This window comes from Oncorhynchus mykiss, chromosome 27, assembly GCF_057628025.1.
Source record: "Oncorhynchus mykiss isolate SJ-2025 chromosome 27, ASM5762802v1, whole genome shotgun sequence".
NCBI lineage: Eukaryota > Metazoa > Chordata > Actinopteri > Salmoniformes > Salmonidae > Oncorhynchus > Oncorhynchus mykiss.
This window is the reverse complement of record NC_143048.1, coordinates 41,863,213-41,881,442: the sequence shown is the minus strand read 5'-3', so window position 1 is coordinate 41,881,442 and position 18,230 is coordinate 41,863,213. Positions and strand designations below refer to the sequence as shown.

Below are 18,230 nucleotides of genomic sequence, written 5' to 3'. Positions count from 1 at the left end.
GGAGGCGCTCGGTGAGTGGGGGGGTACTGTCATGTATTGTCATGTTGTGTCTTTCTGTCCTTTCCTTTCACCCTGTCTCCCTCTGCTGGTCGTCTTAGGTTACCTTTTCTCCCCCGCTTTCCCCCAGCTGTTCCTTGTCTCCTCTTGACTACCTCGTCACCCCTTCTCCCACCTGTTCCCCTTTTCCCTCTGATTAGTCCCCTATATCTCTCTCTGTTTTTGTTCCTGTCCTTGTCGGATTCTTGTTTGTTGTGTTTCATGCCTGAGCCAGACTATCGTCATGTTTGCTGTAACCTTGTCCTGTCCTGTCGGAATCTGCCGGTCTATCTGAGCCTACCACAGTTTGGTTATTAAAGAAGCTCTGTTTAAGTTAGTTCGCTTTTGGGTCCTCATTCACTCACCGTAACACCTTGACCTTTTAAAAAAGATGTGTCACTTCCGGTCTACTTAAACTGTGTGTGTGTCTCAAATGGCACAAGTGCACAGCGCACTGTTATGATGCTGGATTTATGTGGACAAACATGCTCATGTAGCTTACTCTTAATTGGTTGACAATAATATGAAAACACCATGAATGGTTGTGTTAATATTAAAAGATAATGAAAAAATAATGTTATCGTTAAATTACATGTCTTCACTATTATGATGTTTTTTCTTCACGTAGAAGGTCCCGTGGAAAAAAAAATAGAGAACCCCTGAATGTCACAGTATAATTCACACTCTGGACTGAGAGTTGAGAGGATAGATGGGTAGATGGCAGAGGATAATATAGAGGAGAAGAGTCAGGTCTGTGTGTGTATGTTCTCCTCTCTCCACTCAGTTCTGCCGGCAGTCAAATCAAATCAAATTCTATTGGTCACCAGGGTTGGGTAGGTTACTTTCTAAAGGTAATCTGTTACAGTTACTAGTTACCTGTCCAAAATTGTAATCAGTTATGTAACTTTTGGATTGCCCAAACTCGGTAATGTAATCTGATTAAATTCAGTTACTTTTAGATTACTTTCCCCTTAAGAGGCGTTAGAAGAAGACAAAATGTATGTTATTAATTGAACGACATCTATTGCAGAATAAATCACTGTTAAAGTTTACATAGCTGGCCATATATGGATGTTACATTGTACTTTATGGGTTGGTTATGTAGGCTTCTTCTAACCTGTCGCTTTCTACTACATATAACAATACGATTCAATTATATCTTTACGTTAATATATAGAATGGATGCAGCAACTACAGAGTTCCCCTTTAAGTTTATCAAAAGTGTGCGAGTTTGAGCATGTGTCCATTAGGCCTATGGATGTTTGTTTTTTTTATCAACATGAATTAGACTGAGCCACACTTTTATTCCATAGGCTTGAATTCGCACTATGCAGCTGCTGCAAGAGAGCATTTTTCACTAGCTGTCCACTGGTTTCAAAAACAATTGTTGACAATCAGGCCTACTACTGTTGTGTTGTCTGGAAATTTGATGATAGAGTTGGTGGCGTGTGTGGCCACGCAGAAAATGGGTAAACAGGGAGTACAGGAGGGGGCTCAGCATGCACCCTTGTGGGGCCCCTGTGTTGAGGATCAGCGAAGTGAAGGTGTTGTTTCCTACCTTTACCACCTGGGGGTGGCGCATCAGGAAGTCCTGGACCCAGTTGCACAGGGCGGGTTCAGACCCAGGGCCACAAGCTTAATGATGAGCTTGGAGGGTAATATGGTGTTGAAGGATGAACTGCAGTCAATGAACAGCATTCTTACATAGGTATTCCACTTGTCCAGATGGGATAGGGCAGAGTGCTGGATGGAGATTGCATCGTCTGTGGATCTATTGGGGAGGTATGCAAATTGAAGTGGGTCTAGGGTGCCAGATAAGTTGGAGGTGATATGATCCTTAACTAGCCTCTCAAAGCACTTCGCGATAACAGAAGTGAGTGCTATGGGGTGATAGTAATTTAGTTCAGTTACCTTTGCTTTCAATGGTGGACATCTTGAAGGAAGTGGGGACAGCAGACTGGGATAGGGAGGGAAAGATGTCCATAAACACACCAGCCAGCTGGCCTGCGCATGCTCTGAGGATGCTGTAAGGGATGCCATCTGGGCTTGCAGCCTTGCGAAGGTTAACGTGCTTAAATGGTACTCACGCCGGCCACGGAGAACAAGAGCCCACAGTCCTTGGGAGCGGGCCGCGTCGGTGGCATTGTGTTATCCTCAAAGTGGCAGAAAAATGTGTTTAGCTTGTCCGGGAGCAAGACATCTGTGTCCTTAACATGGCTGCTTTACCCTTTGCAATCCGTGATTGTCTGTAGACCCTGCCACATACGTCTCGTGTCTGAGCCGTTAAATTACGACTCCATTTTGTCTCTGTACTGATGTTTTGCCTGTTTGATTGCCTTACGGAGGGAATAACTACACTGTTTGTATTAGAGCATATTCCCAGTCACCTTGCCGAGGTTAAATGCGCTTTCAGTTTGCTGCCATCTATCCATGGTTTTTGGTTTGAGTAGGTTTTAATAGTCATAATGGGAATAACAAGACCTTTACACTTCCTGATGAACTCAGTCACCGTGTCCGTGTATACGTCAATGTTATTCTCAGAGGCTATCCAGAACAAATCCCAGTCTGCATTATCAAAACAATCTTGAAGCATGCATTCCGATTGGTCAGACCAGCATTGAATAGACCTTAGCACGGGTATTTCCTGTTTGAGTTTCTGCCTATAGGAAAGGGAGAAGAAGGATGGAGTCGTGATCTGATTTTCCGAAGGGAGGGCAGGGGAGGGTCTTGTAGGCATCCCGGAAGTTGGAGTAGCAGTGGTCGAGTGTTTTTGCTGCGCGAGTACTACAGTCAATGTGTTGATAGAACTTCGGTAAAAATGTTCCTCGAATTTGCTTCGTTAAATTCCCCAGCTACAATAAATGCGGCCTCAGGATATGTGGTTTCCAGTTTGCACAAAGTTTAGTGTAGTTCTTTGAGGGCTATTGTGGTATCGGCTTGAGGGGGAATATAAACGGCTGTGACTATAACCAAAGATAATACTCTTGGGAGGTAATACGGTCGGCATTTGATTGTGAGCTATTCTAGGTCGGGTGAAAAAAAGGACTTGAGTTGTTGTATTTTATCACAATCACACTATGAGTAGTTAATCATGAAACATACACCACCACCTTTCTTCTTCTCTAAGAGTTGTTTTAGTCCTGTCTGCGTGATGTACTGAGAACCCAGCTGGCTGTATGGACGGGGACAGTATATCCCGAGAGAGCCATGATTCCGTGAAACAGAGTATGTTACAATCCCTGATGTCTTTCTGGAAGTAGATCCTCGCCCTGAGCTTGTCTACTTTATTGTCCAGGTACTGAACATTAGCGAGTAATATACTCGGAGGCGATGGATGGTGTGCACGCCTCCTGAGCTTGACTAAAATTCCACTCAGAATACCTCTTCCCCGCAGGCGGCGTTTTGAAGCAGCCTCTGGGATAAATTCAATTGCCCTGGGCGATACGAACAAAGGATCCAATTAGAGAAAGTTGTATTCCTGGTCGTAATGCTGGTTACCGCCGCTCTGATATCCAAAAACGTATTTCCAGCTGTATGTAATAACACAAAAAACATTCTGGGCTAATAATGTAAGAAATAACATTAAAAGAGTTAGGAGCAGAGCTGCCATGTCTGTCGGCCCCCTTCTTGTTCTCCATTCACTGTGTGTGTATGTGCTCCATCCATCTCCGGCATGAGGGCCATAAAGACTTTAAGTCTCAGGGCTAAATTACACTGATGCTCTGCCAAGCCTGATGTTAAAAATAAATGTAAATGAATAAAAAACACACGCACACACACAGACAGTCGCCCATATATTGACTATAGTAATAGACCAGCTGTATCTCCGTGGAAGTGGTGTGTTACAGCCCAGAGGACAGGCGTCTGTCTCTGCAGCAGGTACTCTGTCTGTCTCTGCATCAAATCAAATTGGATTGGTCCCAAGCACATGGTTATAGCAGATGTTAATGCGAGTGTAGCGAAATGCTTGTGCTTCTAGTTCTGACGTGCAGTAATATCTAACAAGTAATCTAACAATTTCACAACAACTACCTTATACACACAAGTGTAAAGGAATGAATAAGAATATGGATGAGCGATGGCCGTGCGGCATAGGCAAGATGCAGTAGATGGTATACAGTACAGTATATACATATGAGATGAGTAATGTAGGGTATGCAAACATTATATAATGTTGCATTGTTTAAAGTGACTAGTGATACAGTTATTACATCCAATGTTGTATTATTAAACTGGCTAGAGATTTGAGTCAGTATGTTGGCAGCAGCCACTCAATGTTAGTGATGGCTGTTTAACAGTCTGATGGCCTTGAGATAGAAGATGGTTTTCAATCTCTCGGTCCCAGCTTTGATACACCTGTACTGACCTCGCCTTCTGGATGATAGCGGGGTGAACAGGCAGTGGCTCGGGTGGTTGTTGTCCTTGATGATCTTTTTGGCCTTCCTGTGACATAGGGTGCTGTAGGTGTCCTGGAGGGCAGGTAGTTTGCCCCCGGTGATGCGTAGTGCAGACCACACCATCCTCTGGAGAGCCTTACGGTTGTGGGCGGAGCAGTTGCCGTACCAGGCAGTGATACAGCCTGACAGGGTTCTCTCAATTGTGCATCTGTAAAAGTTTGAGCGTTTTCGGTGACAAGCCAAATTTCTTCAGCCTCCTGAGTTTGAAGAGGCGCTGTTGCGCCTTCTTCACCATGCTGTCTGTGTGGGTGGACCATTTCAGTTTGTCTGTGATGTGTACGCCGAGGAACTTAAAACTTTCCACTGTCTCCACTACTGTCCTGTCGATGTGGATAGGGGGGTGCTCCCTCTGCTGTTTCCTGAAGTCCATGATCATCTCCTTTGTTTTGTTGACGTTGAGTGTGAGGTTATTTTCCTGACACCACACTCCGAAGGCCCTCACGTCCTCGCAGTAGGCCGTCTCGTCATTGTTGGTAATCAAGCCTACCACTGTAGTGTCGTCTGCAAACTTGATGATTGAGTTGGAGGCGTGCATGGCCACGCAGTCATGGGTGAACAGAGAGTACAGAAGAGGGCTGAGAACACACCCCGTGTTGATAATCAGCGGGGTGAAGATGTTGTTTCCTACCCTCACCACCTGGGGGCAACCCATCAGAAAGTCCAGCTTAATGATGAGTTTGGAGTGTACTATAGTGTTAAATGCTGAGCTGTAATCTATGAACAGCATTCTTACATAGGTGTTCCTCTTGTACAGATGGGTTAGAGCAGTGTGCAGTGTGATTGTGATTGCGTCATCTGTGGACCTATTGGGGCGGTAAGCAAATTGGAATTGGTCTGGGGTGTCAGGTATTGTGGAGGTCATATGATCCTTGACTAGTCTCTCAAAGCACTTCACACCAGCCAGCTGGTCTGCACATGCTCTGAGGACGTGGCTAGGGATGCCGTCTGGGCCGGCAGCCTTGCAATGGTTAACACGTTTAAAAGTTTTACTCACGTTGGCTGTGGTGAAGGAGAGCCCACAGGTTTTGGTAGCAGGCCATGTGAGTGGCACTGTATTATCCTCAAAGCGAGCAAAGAAGTTGTTTAGTTTGTCTGGGAGCAAGATGTCGGTGTCCGCGACGGGGCAGGTTTTGCTGCCATCAATCCATGGTTTCTGGTTGGGGAATGTTTTAATAGTGACCTTTCAACATCTATTCAGACCAGACTAACTTAAAGGACTTCCAGCTAATCCATGATAATCAACTGATGGGCATGAGACGTGATAACCAGCAGACAATGCTTTCCCTCGAGTTGTTCAACGACCAAAGTCCAACCCACACCATTAAAGCAACCTTACCTGTCAATGTAAACACACACAGTCTATTTCCTCTCCCCGCTCCCTCATCGGTGAGCTGTCTTCCTATGCAAACTAGATCATAACTAGATCATAACCTAATTATTCCACTGTGAGGGCCACCTGTGGCTCTCTGTAATAACCAAAGTGTGTCACACACTCTCTCCTCTAATACACAGACGCCCCTGCATGTTGTTATTTTGATGCTCCCAATGGTGCTGCAGGGTTTGTTACATTAGTTGGTGAATTGTCATGTTGTGCCATTTAGTGTTTTCTTGTCTTAGTGATGATGGTTGGTGATGACTCTTGGGCTCCGTGTAATGCATTATAGTATTGCAGAATGAACTGCAGAGCCGCAACAGCTGAGGCATATCGCCCCCTTGTGTTCCATCAAGTTAAATACAATAATAAATAAATGTTTTGCCATCACCCACGTAATCTCTCTTAATATGATCACTCTGTTGTCGCAGAGAAATGCAGGAAATGTGTTTGACGTTTAAAAAGGCTTCTAAAGTTTGTAATTTCCGCTAAAATGTATGACTTGATTTGCCCTAATGAAAAATGTATCAACCCCTACAAAAATAGCCATTAATCACATAATAATTCACATTTCCTGTTACTGCAGGATTATTTTCCTGCTGTGAGAAACTGATCAAATTAAGATCTGATATCTCTGTGTGTGTGTGTGTGTGTGTGTGTGTGTGTGTGTGTGTGTGTGTGTGTGTGTGTGTGTGTGTGTGTGTGTGTGTGTGTGTGTGTGTGTGTGTGTGTGTGTGTGTATCTATGTCTGTGTGCGTGTGCGTGTGCGTGTGCGTGTGCGTGTGCGTGTGTGTGTGTGTGTGTGTGTGTGTGTGTGTGTGAGTGTGTGTGAGACACTCACCATGAAAGATGCTGTTGTCTGTGAGGAAGTGGTGGCAGTATCGCAGCCCTCCTTTCCTGTTCACAACCCAGGAACTCATGATGGGTGGATGATGGAGGGTGCAATGGGATGCCTGTGTAAGAGGAGAAAAGACTGAGACTCACGATACACGATACAGATCACCATAGGCCTAAGCTTTCTATCTAGGTTTCTTCCTTGGTTCCTGTCTTCTAGGGAGTTTCTCCGAGCAACTGTGCTTCTGCCTTCGCATTGCATGCTCTTTGGGAGGGGGTTTAGCCTGGGTATCTGTAAAGCACTTTGTGACAACTGCTCAGGTAAAAAGGGCTCTATAAAATCTGACTGATTGATTCAACTAGTGTAGCATGCTCTTGATATTGATATCTGATATTGCTTTGTGTGGAATCAGACACCACAGACGTGACATCTCTAGGTGTGATGTGATGACGCACAACAGCATTTAGAATGAAATACCACTTTCAACTCAAAGAGCCTAAAGTAAGAACTACCAGCCCTGAACTCTGGTCTAGACAGACTCCTCCTCTCAGGTCAGCTGACACCAGACACCCCAGCCTGTCAGGAGCCTCTCCTGAACTCTGTAGACAGAGGCTTTAAATCACAGGGAGACGGACCAGGAACAGATGGGAAAACAAAGAAGAGGAGAGGAGAGGAAAGATGAGAAGAGAGAGGGGAAAGGACTGAGGGTTAAGGGGAGCAATGGAAAAACAGTGTGTTAGAGTGGGGGGGGGGGACATGATAGGGAGAAGGGGATATGAAAGCTGAGGGGAGATAGAGGAGAGAATTAAGGTTAGATCTGTGGGCAGAAGACTGAATTGCCTTCAAACGGGGTATGGTGGTAGGTACCAGTGGCACCGGTTTGAATGTGTCAAGAATTGCAACGCTGTTGGGTTTTTCACACTTCTCCTATTTATTAAATTTTTTTGCACGTCACATGTAATGTAAGTGGTATCGAAGAGTCAAAATCCACAACTAATCATTGTTTTCTGACACATTCATCACATAGCCAGCCACACAGAGTTGTGGCACATAGTAGAACTAGGCTATTAACTGTGTGTAGAGTGACAACTGAACAGCAAGTGTTGACTAGTTTATACAAGGTGTTGAACTGACTGAATTAAGTCAATCTTCTATATCCCGTTCATAATTCATGCAACGGGTTTATATGTCCATGGTATCGCTTCGGGACAAGTTAACCAAAAGATTTCCTCGATTCCCTTTTGTACGATGTCGGGGCTTGCCAGACAGTGACGCTGAAGTGAGTGACTCTTGTCTTGTCAGTCGGTGTAACCTACCAAATCGTATTGGTGAGAAAGCCGTTTATTTGGCTCTCCAATTTACTTAGGGCACTGGCCCTAAGCCAGTAAATTGGAGAGCCAAATAAACGGCTTTCTCACCAATACGATTTGGTAGGTTACACCGACTGACAAGACAAGAGTCACTCACTTCAGCGTCACTGTCTGGCAAGCCCCGACATCGTACAAAAGGGAATCGAGGAAATCTTTTGGTTAACTTGTCCCGAAGCGATACCATGGACATATAAACCCGTTGCATGAATGAGACCTATGTTTTTGGCAATTATCTGCAGATTAATTTATGAAAACATCCGATGAAGGAACAATAGGTAGTGGAGAACCTCATTCTGGTCCAAATATGATAATTGAAGTCCTCACGGAATCCAAGCATTAAAACAGAATTCAACATTCTAAAAAAAAAATGGTCTGGACTGGGGTTGGAGGTGGGAGGGGACTGACAGAACGGGAGCTGGTCTGGACTGGGGTTGAAGGTGGGAGGGGACTGACAGAACGGGAGCTGGTCTGGACTGGGGTTGGAGGTGGGAGGGGACTGACAGAACAGGAGCTGGTCTGGACTGGGGTTGGAGGTGAGAGGGGACTGACAGAACGGGAGCTGGTCTGGACTGGGGGAGGTGGGAGGGGACTGACAGAACGGGAGCTGGTCTGGACTGGGGTTGGAGGTGGGAGGGGACTGACAGAACGGGAGCTGGTCTGGACTGGGGTTGGAGGTGTGAGGGGACTGACAGAACAGGAGCTGGTCTGGACTGGGGTTGGAGGTGAGAGGGGACTGACAGAACAGGAGCTGGTCTGGACTGGGGTTGGAGGTGGGAGGGGACTGACAGAACGGGAGCTGGTCGGGACTGGGGATGGAGGTGAGAGGGGACTGACAGAACGGGAGCTGGTCTGGACTGGGGTTGGAGGTGAGAGGGGACTGACAGAACGGGAGCTGGGAGAAATACAATTTGATTTGATTTGAGTTTTATGATAGAAGACATTTTGTTTGTTTGCTATTCACACCACTTATCATAGCTTTATAATTAGGCTAGTTTTTGGCCAATATCAGAATTTATAAAAACACTTATATGGTTCTTCGTTTGCAAGGGTTCATTAAGATGTATCTAATATAGCCCCTACAATATCATAATATCTATCCCTGTAGACTGTACAACTTTGACAACTTTGACTGATCAAATGTGAAAAATAAATTACATTTATACGAGCACATAGATGAAACAGTGAAATGTTGCCTGGCTCTCTCTCCTCTCTTCCATAAAGACAAATAGCATTGTCAGATCTCGTATAGGAAGCCAATATAAATCTACCACATATACTCCGTACTGAATCTGTAACTAGACAGAGAATGGCTGTTGCTGAGATCCACGATGGCTTGGCCCAGGGGGGTATTAATGGGCATGAATGTGTAGTCATGCTGTGGTAATGTGAACATGCCTCTCCTCTCCTCCCCTCATTTCCTCTCCTTTCCGTAACCCAAGCCACCCACTCAGACATGGGAAGGCACCTAGCCCAGGGGAACACAATCTTCTCCTTCCTGTCCAACGGGGTAGTGTGAAAACCTGCCTCGTAAATAAATGCAGTCCTACCAGTTGTCCTCTCATTCTGAAGGTTGTGTCATAAAGAGTGGATATCCTCTCATTCTGAAGGCCCACAAGTGTCACAGGACTCATCTGTCTGAAGGTAACCCATACAAATGAATGGAAGTATGGAGATATATATATAGATATTAAACCTTCATCTGAAGGTAACCCATACAAATGAATGGAAGTATGGATATATACATGTATATAGATATTAAACCTGCATCTGAAGGTAACCCATTCAAATGAATGGAAGTATGGATATATACATGTATATTGATATTAAACCTGCATCTGAAGGTAACCCATACAAATGAATGGGAGTATGGAGATATATATATATATTAAACCTTCATCTGAAGGTAACCCATACAAATGAATGGAAGTATGGATATATACATGTATATAGATATTAAACCTGCATCTGAAGGTAACCCATACAAATGAATGGGAGTATGGAGATATATATATATATTAAACCTTCATCTGAAGGTAACCCATACAAATGAATGGAAGTATGGATATATACATGTATATAGATATTAAACCTGCATCTGAAGGTAACCCATACAAATTAATGGGAGTATGGATATATAGAGATATTAAACCTTCATCTGAAGGTAACCCATTCAAATGAATGGGAGTATGGAGATATGTATAGATATTAAACCTTCATCTGAAGGTAACCCATTCAAATTAATGGGAGTATGGATATATAGAGATATTAAACCTTCATCTGAAGGTAACCCATTCAAATGAATGGGAGTATGGAGATATGTATAGATATTAAACCTTCATCTGAAGGTAACCCATTCAAATTAATGGGAGTATGGATATATAGAGATATTAAACCTTCATCTGAAGGTAACTCATACAAATGAATGGAAGTATGGAGATATAAACTCAGCATAAAAATAAACGTCCTCTCACTGTCAACTGCGTTTATTTTCAGCAAACTTAACGTGTAAATATTTGTATGAACATAACAAGATTCAACAACTGAGACATAAACTGAACAAGTTCCACAGACATGTGACTAACAGAAATTTAATAATGTGACCCTGAAGAAAGGGGGGGGGGGTTCAAAATCAAAAGTAACAGTCAGTATCTGGTGTGGCCACCAGCTGCATTAAGTACTGCAGTGCATCTCCTCCCCATGGACTGCACCAGATGTGCCAGTTCTTGCTGTGAGATGTTACCCCACTCTTCCACCATGGCACCTGCATAGTTCCCGGACATTTCTGGGGGGAATGGCCCTAGCCCTCACCATCCGATCCAACAGGTCCCAGGTCGTGCTCAATGGGATTGAGAGCCGGGCTCTTCGCTGGCCATGGCAGAACACTGACATTCCTGTCTTGAGGAAATCACGCACAGAACGAGCAGTATGGCTGGTGGAATTGTCATGCTGGAGGGTCATGTCAGGATGAGCCTGCAGGAAGGGTACCACACGAGGGAGGAGGATGTCTTCCCCGTAACGCATAGAGTTGAGATTGCCTGCAATGACAACAAGTTCAGTCCGATGATGCTGTGACACACCGCCCCAGACCATGACGGACCTTCACCCTCCAAATCAATCCCGTTCCAGAGCACAGGCCTCGGTATAACGCTCATTCCTTCGACAATAAACGCGAATCCGACCATCACCCCAGGTGAGACAAAACCGTGACTCGTCAGTGAAGAGCACAGACGGTGGGTTTGTGCCCATAGGCGACGTTGTTGCCGGTGATGTCTGGTGAGGACCTGCCTTACAACAGGCCTACAAGCCCTCAGTTCAGCCTATTGTGGACAGTTTGAGTACATGTAACCGATGTGAAATGGCTAGCTAGTTAGCGGGGTGAACGCTAATTGCGTTTCAATGGATGACATCACTTGCTCTGAGACCTTGAAGTAGTTGTTCCCCTTGCTCTACAATGGCTGCGGCTTTTGTGGAGCGATGGGTAGCGATGCTTCGTGGGAGGCAGTTGCTGATGTGTGCAGAGGGTCCCTGGTTCAAGCCCAGGTTGGGGTGAGAAGAGGGACAGAAGCTATACTGTTACATTGATGCTGTTGACCCGGATCACTGGTTGCTGCGGAAAAGGAGGAGGTCAAAAGGGGGGGGTGAGTTTAACCGAGGTGAAATGGCTAGCTAGTTAGCGGGGTGCGCGCTAATAGGGTTTCAATCGGTGATGTCACTCGCTCTGAGACCTTAAAGTGGTTGTTCCTTTTGCTCAGCAAGGGCTGCGTCTTTTGTGGAGTGATGGATAACGATGCTTCGTGGGAAGCAGCTGCTGATGTGTCCTGAGGGTCCCTGGTTCGAGCCCAGGTTGGGGCAAGGAGAGGGATGGAAGCTATTCTGTTACATACGGATGGAGGTATTGTGAGTTCCTGGTGTAACTTGGGCAGTTGTTGTTGCCATCCTGTATCTGTCCCGCAGGTGTGATGTCCGGATGTACCAACCCTGTGCAGGTGTTGCTACACGTCTGCCACAGCGAGGATGATCAGCTGTCCGTCCTGTCTCCCTGTAGCGCTGTCTCACAGTACAGACGTTGCCATTTATTGCCCTGGCCACATCTCAAATCAAATCAAATCAAATGAAATTGTATTTGTCACGGTTAGCAGATGTTAATGCGAGTGTAGCGAAATGCTTGTGCTTCTAGTTCCGACAATGCAGTAATAACCAACAAGTAATCTAGCTAACAATTCCAAAACTACTACCTTATAGACACAAGTGTAAGGGGATAAAGAATATGTACACAAAGATATATGAATGAGTGATGGTACAGAGCGGCATAGGCAAGATACAGTAGATGGTATTGTACAGTAGATGGTATTGGTCCTCCTTTCAGTATGCCTAAGGTACGTTCACACAGTTGAGCAGAGAACCTGGGCATCTTTCATTCAGTGTTTTTCAGAGTCAGTTACAAAGCCTCTTTAGTGTCCTAAGTTTTCAAAACTGTGACCTTAATTGCCTAACGTCTGTAAGCTGTTTGTGTCTTAATGACCGTTCCACAGGTGCATGTTCATTAATTGTTTATGGTTCATTGAACAAGCATGGGAAACAGTGTTTAAACCCTTTACAATGAAGATCTGTGAAGTTATTTGTATTTTTACAAATGATCTTTGAAAGACAGGGCCCTGAAAAGTTTATACAGATATTAAACCTGTATGGAGATATATATAGATATTAAACCTTCATCTGAAGGTAACCCATTCAAATGAATGGGAGTATGGAGATATATATAGATATTAAACCTGCATCTGAAGGTAACCCATACAAATTAATGGAAGTATGAATATATACATGTATATAGATATTAAACCTGCATCTGAAGGTAACCCATACAAATTAATGGAAGTATGGAGGTAGTTTTGTGCCATCCAAAATAAGGGGTTAAATATGTGTAAAACAAAAATATTATATGGGGTTAAGGAGAGATGGATGGGGCACAAAGAAAGAGGCCTTTGAGAATTTCCTCCATGAGCCAAACACAGATGCTGCCAGCGACCTGGACACTCGGGCGAAGAATGTGATGTGTATCTTACAGCAATGCACTGGAAGCATGTCACCATGGTATCAAGACTGGCGAAGGTATAAAGACTGGCAAAGGTATCAAGACTAGCAAAGGTAGCAAGACTGGCAAAGGTATCAAGACTGGCGAAGGTTGCAAGACTGGTGAAGGTAGCAAGACTGGCGAAGGTAGCAAGACTGGCGAGGTAGCAAGACTGGCGAAGATATCAATACTGGCGAAGGTATCAAGACTGGCAAGACTGGCGAAGGTATCAAGACTAGCAAAGGTAGCAAGACTGGCAAAGGTATCAAGACTGACGAAGGTAGCAAGACTGGCGAAGTTATCAAGACTGGCGAAGGTATCAAGACTAGCAAAGGTAGCAAGACTGGCAAAGGTATCAAGACTGACGAAGGTAGCAAGACTGGCGAAGGTAGCAAGACTGGCGAAGGTATCAAGACTGGCGAAGGTAGCAAGACTGGCGAAGGTATCAATACTGGCGAAGGTATCAAGACTGGCAAAGGTATCAAGACTGGCAAAGGTATCAAGATTGGCGAAGGTATCAAGACTAGCAAAGGTAGCAAGACTGGCAAAGGTATCAAGACTGGCGAAGGTAGCAAGACTGGCGAAGGTATCAAGACTGGCAAAGGTATCAAGACTGGCAAAGGTATCAAGACTGGCGAAGGTATAAAGACTGGCGAAGGTATCAAGACTGGTTAACGTATCAAGACTGGCGAAGGTATCAAGACTAGCAAAGGTAGCAAGACTGGCAAAGGTATCAAGACTGGCGAAGGTAGCAAGACTGGCAAAGGTATCAAGACTGGCAAAGGTATCAAGACTGGCGAAGGTATAAAGACTGGTGAAGGTATCAAGACAAGCGAAGGTATCAAGACTGGCGACGGTATCAAGACTGGTGAAGGTATCAAGACTGGCGAAGGTATCAAGACTAGCAAAGGTAGCAAGACTGGCGAAGGTATCAAGACTGGCGAAGGTATCAAGACTGGCGAAGGTATCAAGACTGGCGAAGGTAGCAAGACTGACGAAGGTATCAAGACTGGCGAAGGTATCAAGACTGGCGAAGGTATCAATACTGGCGAAGGTACAAGACTGCCGAAGGTATCAAGACTGGCAAAGGTATCAAGACTGGCGAAGGTATCAAGACTGGCGAAGGTATCAAGACTGGCAAAGGTATCAAGACTGGCGAAGGTATCAAGACTAGCAAAGGTAGCAAGACTGGCGAAGGTATCAATACTGGCGAAGGTATCAAGACTGGCGAAGGTATCAAGACTGGCAAAGGTAGCAAGACTGGCAAAGGTATCAAGACTGGCGAAAGTATCAAGACTGGCAAAGGTAGCAAGACTGGCGAAGGTATCAAGACAAGTTGACTAGTGGAGTCCCCAGTATATGATCATTTCGCAAGACTCAAGCCCGGTTACACTTATAATGCATATGTGTATTCATTATTTTTCTTGCTAATAGTTCTTATTAATGTGGGACCAATACATTTTAGGCTTATTCAATGTGTAATAGCAGTAGTATTACCCCATGTGGACACCTTGGCGAGGTTGAAAGGACACTTGAATGTCCCCTGGATGTCCCCTGACACCACCACAATGTTTGAGAGAGGTTTATATTGCAGAAATTGTGTTTTTATAGTGACTTTTAGGCATATTCAATGTGTAATAGCAATGGAATGACCTAATTGACATACTTAGGACTAGCGGTCGACCGATTAATCGGAATGGCCGATTAATTAGGGCCGATTTCAAGTTTTCATAACAATCGGAAATTGGTATTTTTGGGCGCCGATTTCTGATTATTTAAATAAATAAATAAACATTTTATACCTTTTATTTAACTTAGTTGACTTACTTTCATTTAGGCAAGTCAGTTAAGAACACATTCTTATTTTCAAAGACTGCCTAGGAACTGTGGGTTAACTGCCTTGTTCAGGGGCAGAACGACAGATTTTCACCTTGTCAGCTCAGGGGTTCTAATCTTGCAACCGCACAGTTAACTAGTCCAACGCTCTAACCATTGCACTCCACGAGTAGCCTGCCTGTTACGCGAATGCAGTAGAAGCCAAGGTAAATTGCTAGCTAACATTAAACTTATCTTATAAAAAACAATCAATCATAATCACTAGTTATAACTACTAATCCAGTTTAGCAGGCAATATTAACCAGGTGAAATTGTGTCATTTCTCTTGCGTTCATTGCACCCAGAGTCAGGGTATATGCAACCGTTTGGGCAGCCTGGCTCATTGCGAACTAATTTGCCAGAATATTACGTAATTATGACATAACATTGAAGGTTGTGCAATGTAACAAGAATATTTAGACTTAGGGATGCCACCCGTTAGATAAAATACAGAATGGTTCTGTATTTCACTGAAATAATAAACGTTTTGTTTTCAAAATGATAGTTTACGGATTCGATCACATTAATGACCAAAGGCTCGTATTTCTGTGTGTTATTATGTTATAATTAAGACTGATTTTATAGAGCAGTCTGACTGAGCAGCAGCAGGCCTGTAATCATTCATTCAAACAGCACTTTCGTGCGTTTTGCCAGCAGCTCTTCGCAAGCACAGCGCTGTTTATGACTTCAAGCCTATCAGCCTAATGGCTGGTGTAACCAATGTGAAATGGTTAGCTAGTTAGCTGGGTGTGCGCTAATACTGTTACAAACGTCCCTCGCTTTTAAATTTGGAGTAGTTATTCCCCTTGCTCTGCAAGGGCCGCGGCTTTTGTGGAGCAATGGGTAACGATGCTTCGAGTGTGGCTGTTGTCGATGTGATCCTGGTTCGAGCCCAGGTAGGGGCGAGGAGAGGGACGGAAGCTATACTGTTACACTGGCAATACTATAGTGCCTATAAGAACATCCAATAGTCAAAGGTATGTGAAATACAAATGGTATAGAGATAAATAGTCCTATAAATACTATATTAACTACAACCTAAAAACCTCTTACCTGGGAATATTGAAGTCTCATGTTAAAAGGAACCACCAACTTTCATATGTTCTCATGTTCTGAGCAAGGAACTTAAACGTTAGCTTTCTTACATGGCACATATTGCACTTTTACTTTCTTCTCCAACCCTTTGTTTTTGCATTATTTAAACCAAATTGAACATGTTTAATTATTTATTTGAGGCTAAATTGATTTATTGATGTATTATATTAAGTTAAAATAAGTGTTCATTCAGTATTGTTGTAATTGTCATTATTACAAAGAAAAAAAAGATAAAAAAATATTTTTAAAATTGGCCGATTAATCGGTATCGGCTTTTTTGGTCCTCCAATCATCGGTATCGGTATTGAAAAATCATAATCGGTCGACCTCTACTTAGGACACATTGGAGAGGTTGAGTGAACACTTGAAGATGTCCCTGGACCACACCTGACACCCCTGACTAAAGCATCTGTTCTTGTTGTGGTGGGGAATTCAAAAAAAGAAAAATGAAACGGTTACTTTGTGTTTGATCCTGTGTCTTCTGAACTGTGCCATTCCTATCTATGTTCATTTCCTTATAATGTCCCACATGTTTTCTTTCTAATGATACCAAGTTTATGCATGTCCTTATCAACTGCTCATTCAAAGCTATTACTTTTGGGTACGTCTACTGAGGTAGAAATCTACATTTTTGCCATTAATTTTAAGAGGTTAAAAGAGATGGGGATGGTCAACCTCCTCTGGCTGGCCATCAGCTGTACACACCACAGTACTAGCATGATATGATATCAGATCCTCTGTGATGTGGCAGGAAAAGCCTGGGGTAGTGTGGTGCTTCCCTATTTAACTTAACTGTTAATCAGTGACTGTGATGGGCACTATAAACTCTTTGATATTACCATCAGTGAGCATCCACAGAGTTAGACTGGTCAACGATTGACAGGGTATTATACAATCTGTTTCTCTTTTAGGCTACTCTTTGCTCACCAATAGCTTTTTCTATATTAGAGGGGGATTTCTATACTAGAGAGGTTTTTTTCTATACTAGAGAGGTTATTCTAAAATAGAGGGGTTTTTCTATTCTGTTTTCACCTCATTTCATTCTCTATCTCTCTCCTCATCTCTCCTCAGTCCTGTCTTTCTTTCTTTTTTCACACACACACACACACACACACACACACACACACACACAGAGTGCCAAAGTGCTTCTGATTTCATCCCAAACTGAAACACCATCTGTGGTTTTTGAGATAACTCAATGAATCAAAAGGTAATCGATGGGCTTTGCCAGCGCTCAGTCCAGCGTCGTTAAAAGTGTCTGTGTGTCTAAATTAGATTGGCCATCACATCAAAAGTACACACCAAGAGAGCATCTGTCTCCCCTGAGTATGTGCTCACACACACACACACACACACACACACACACACAGAGATTCTCAATTCAATTGAGGTCTGGGATTTGACTAGGCCATTTCAAGACATTTAAATGTTTTCCCTTTAACCACTCGAGTGTTGCTTTAGCAGTATGCTTAGGGTCATTGTCCTGCTGGAAGGTGAGCGTCTTATCTGACCAGAGTACCTCCTTCCATATGTTTGGGGAGTCTCTCACGTGTCTTTTGGCGAACACCAAACGTGTTTGCTTATTTTTTCCTTTAAGCAATGGCTTTTTTCTGGCCACTCTTCCGTAAAGCCCAGCTCTGCAGAGTGTACAGCTTAAAGTGGTCCTATGGACAGATGCTCCAATCTCCGCTGTGGAGCTTTGCAGCTCCTTCAGGGTTATCTTTGGTCTCTTTGTTGCCTCTCTGATCAATGCCCTCCTTGCCCGGTTGAAGAGTTTTGGTGGACGGCCCTCTCTTGACAGGTTTGTTGTGGTGCCACATTCTTTGCATTTTTTTATAATGGATTTAATAGTGCTCCGTGGGATTTCAAAGTTTCAGATATTTTTTTATAACTCAACCCTGATCTGTACTTCTCCACAACTTCGTCCCTGACCTGTTTGGAGAGCTCCTTGGTCTTCATAGTGCCGCTTGCTTGGTGGTGCCCCTTGCTTAGTAGTGTTGCAGACTCTGAGGCCTTTCAGAACAGGTGTATGTATACTGAGATCATGTGACAGATCACGTGACACTTAAATAAAGTTCACCTGTGTGCAATCTAACTAACTATGTGACTTCTGAAGGTA

The 18,230-nt window shown here is 43.9% G+C and overlaps 1 protein-coding gene across 1 annotated transcript in view; it reads right to left on the bottom strand.

Moving 5' to 3' along the window:
* The window catches only part of LOC110507225 (1-phosphatidylinositol 4,5-bisphosphate phosphodiesterase eta-1), a 145,352-nt gene that overhangs the window by 118,924 nt on the left and 8,198 nt on the right, over window positions 1-18,230 (bottom strand). Inside the window, exon 2 of the mRNA XM_036964769.2 lies at window positions 6,707-6,818. Coding sequence (XP_036820664.2) covers window positions 6,707-6,785 — 79 coding nt within the window. The 5' untranslated portion in view covers window positions 6,786-6,818. The remainder of the gene's footprint in view (window positions 1-6,706; window positions 6,819-18,230) is intronic.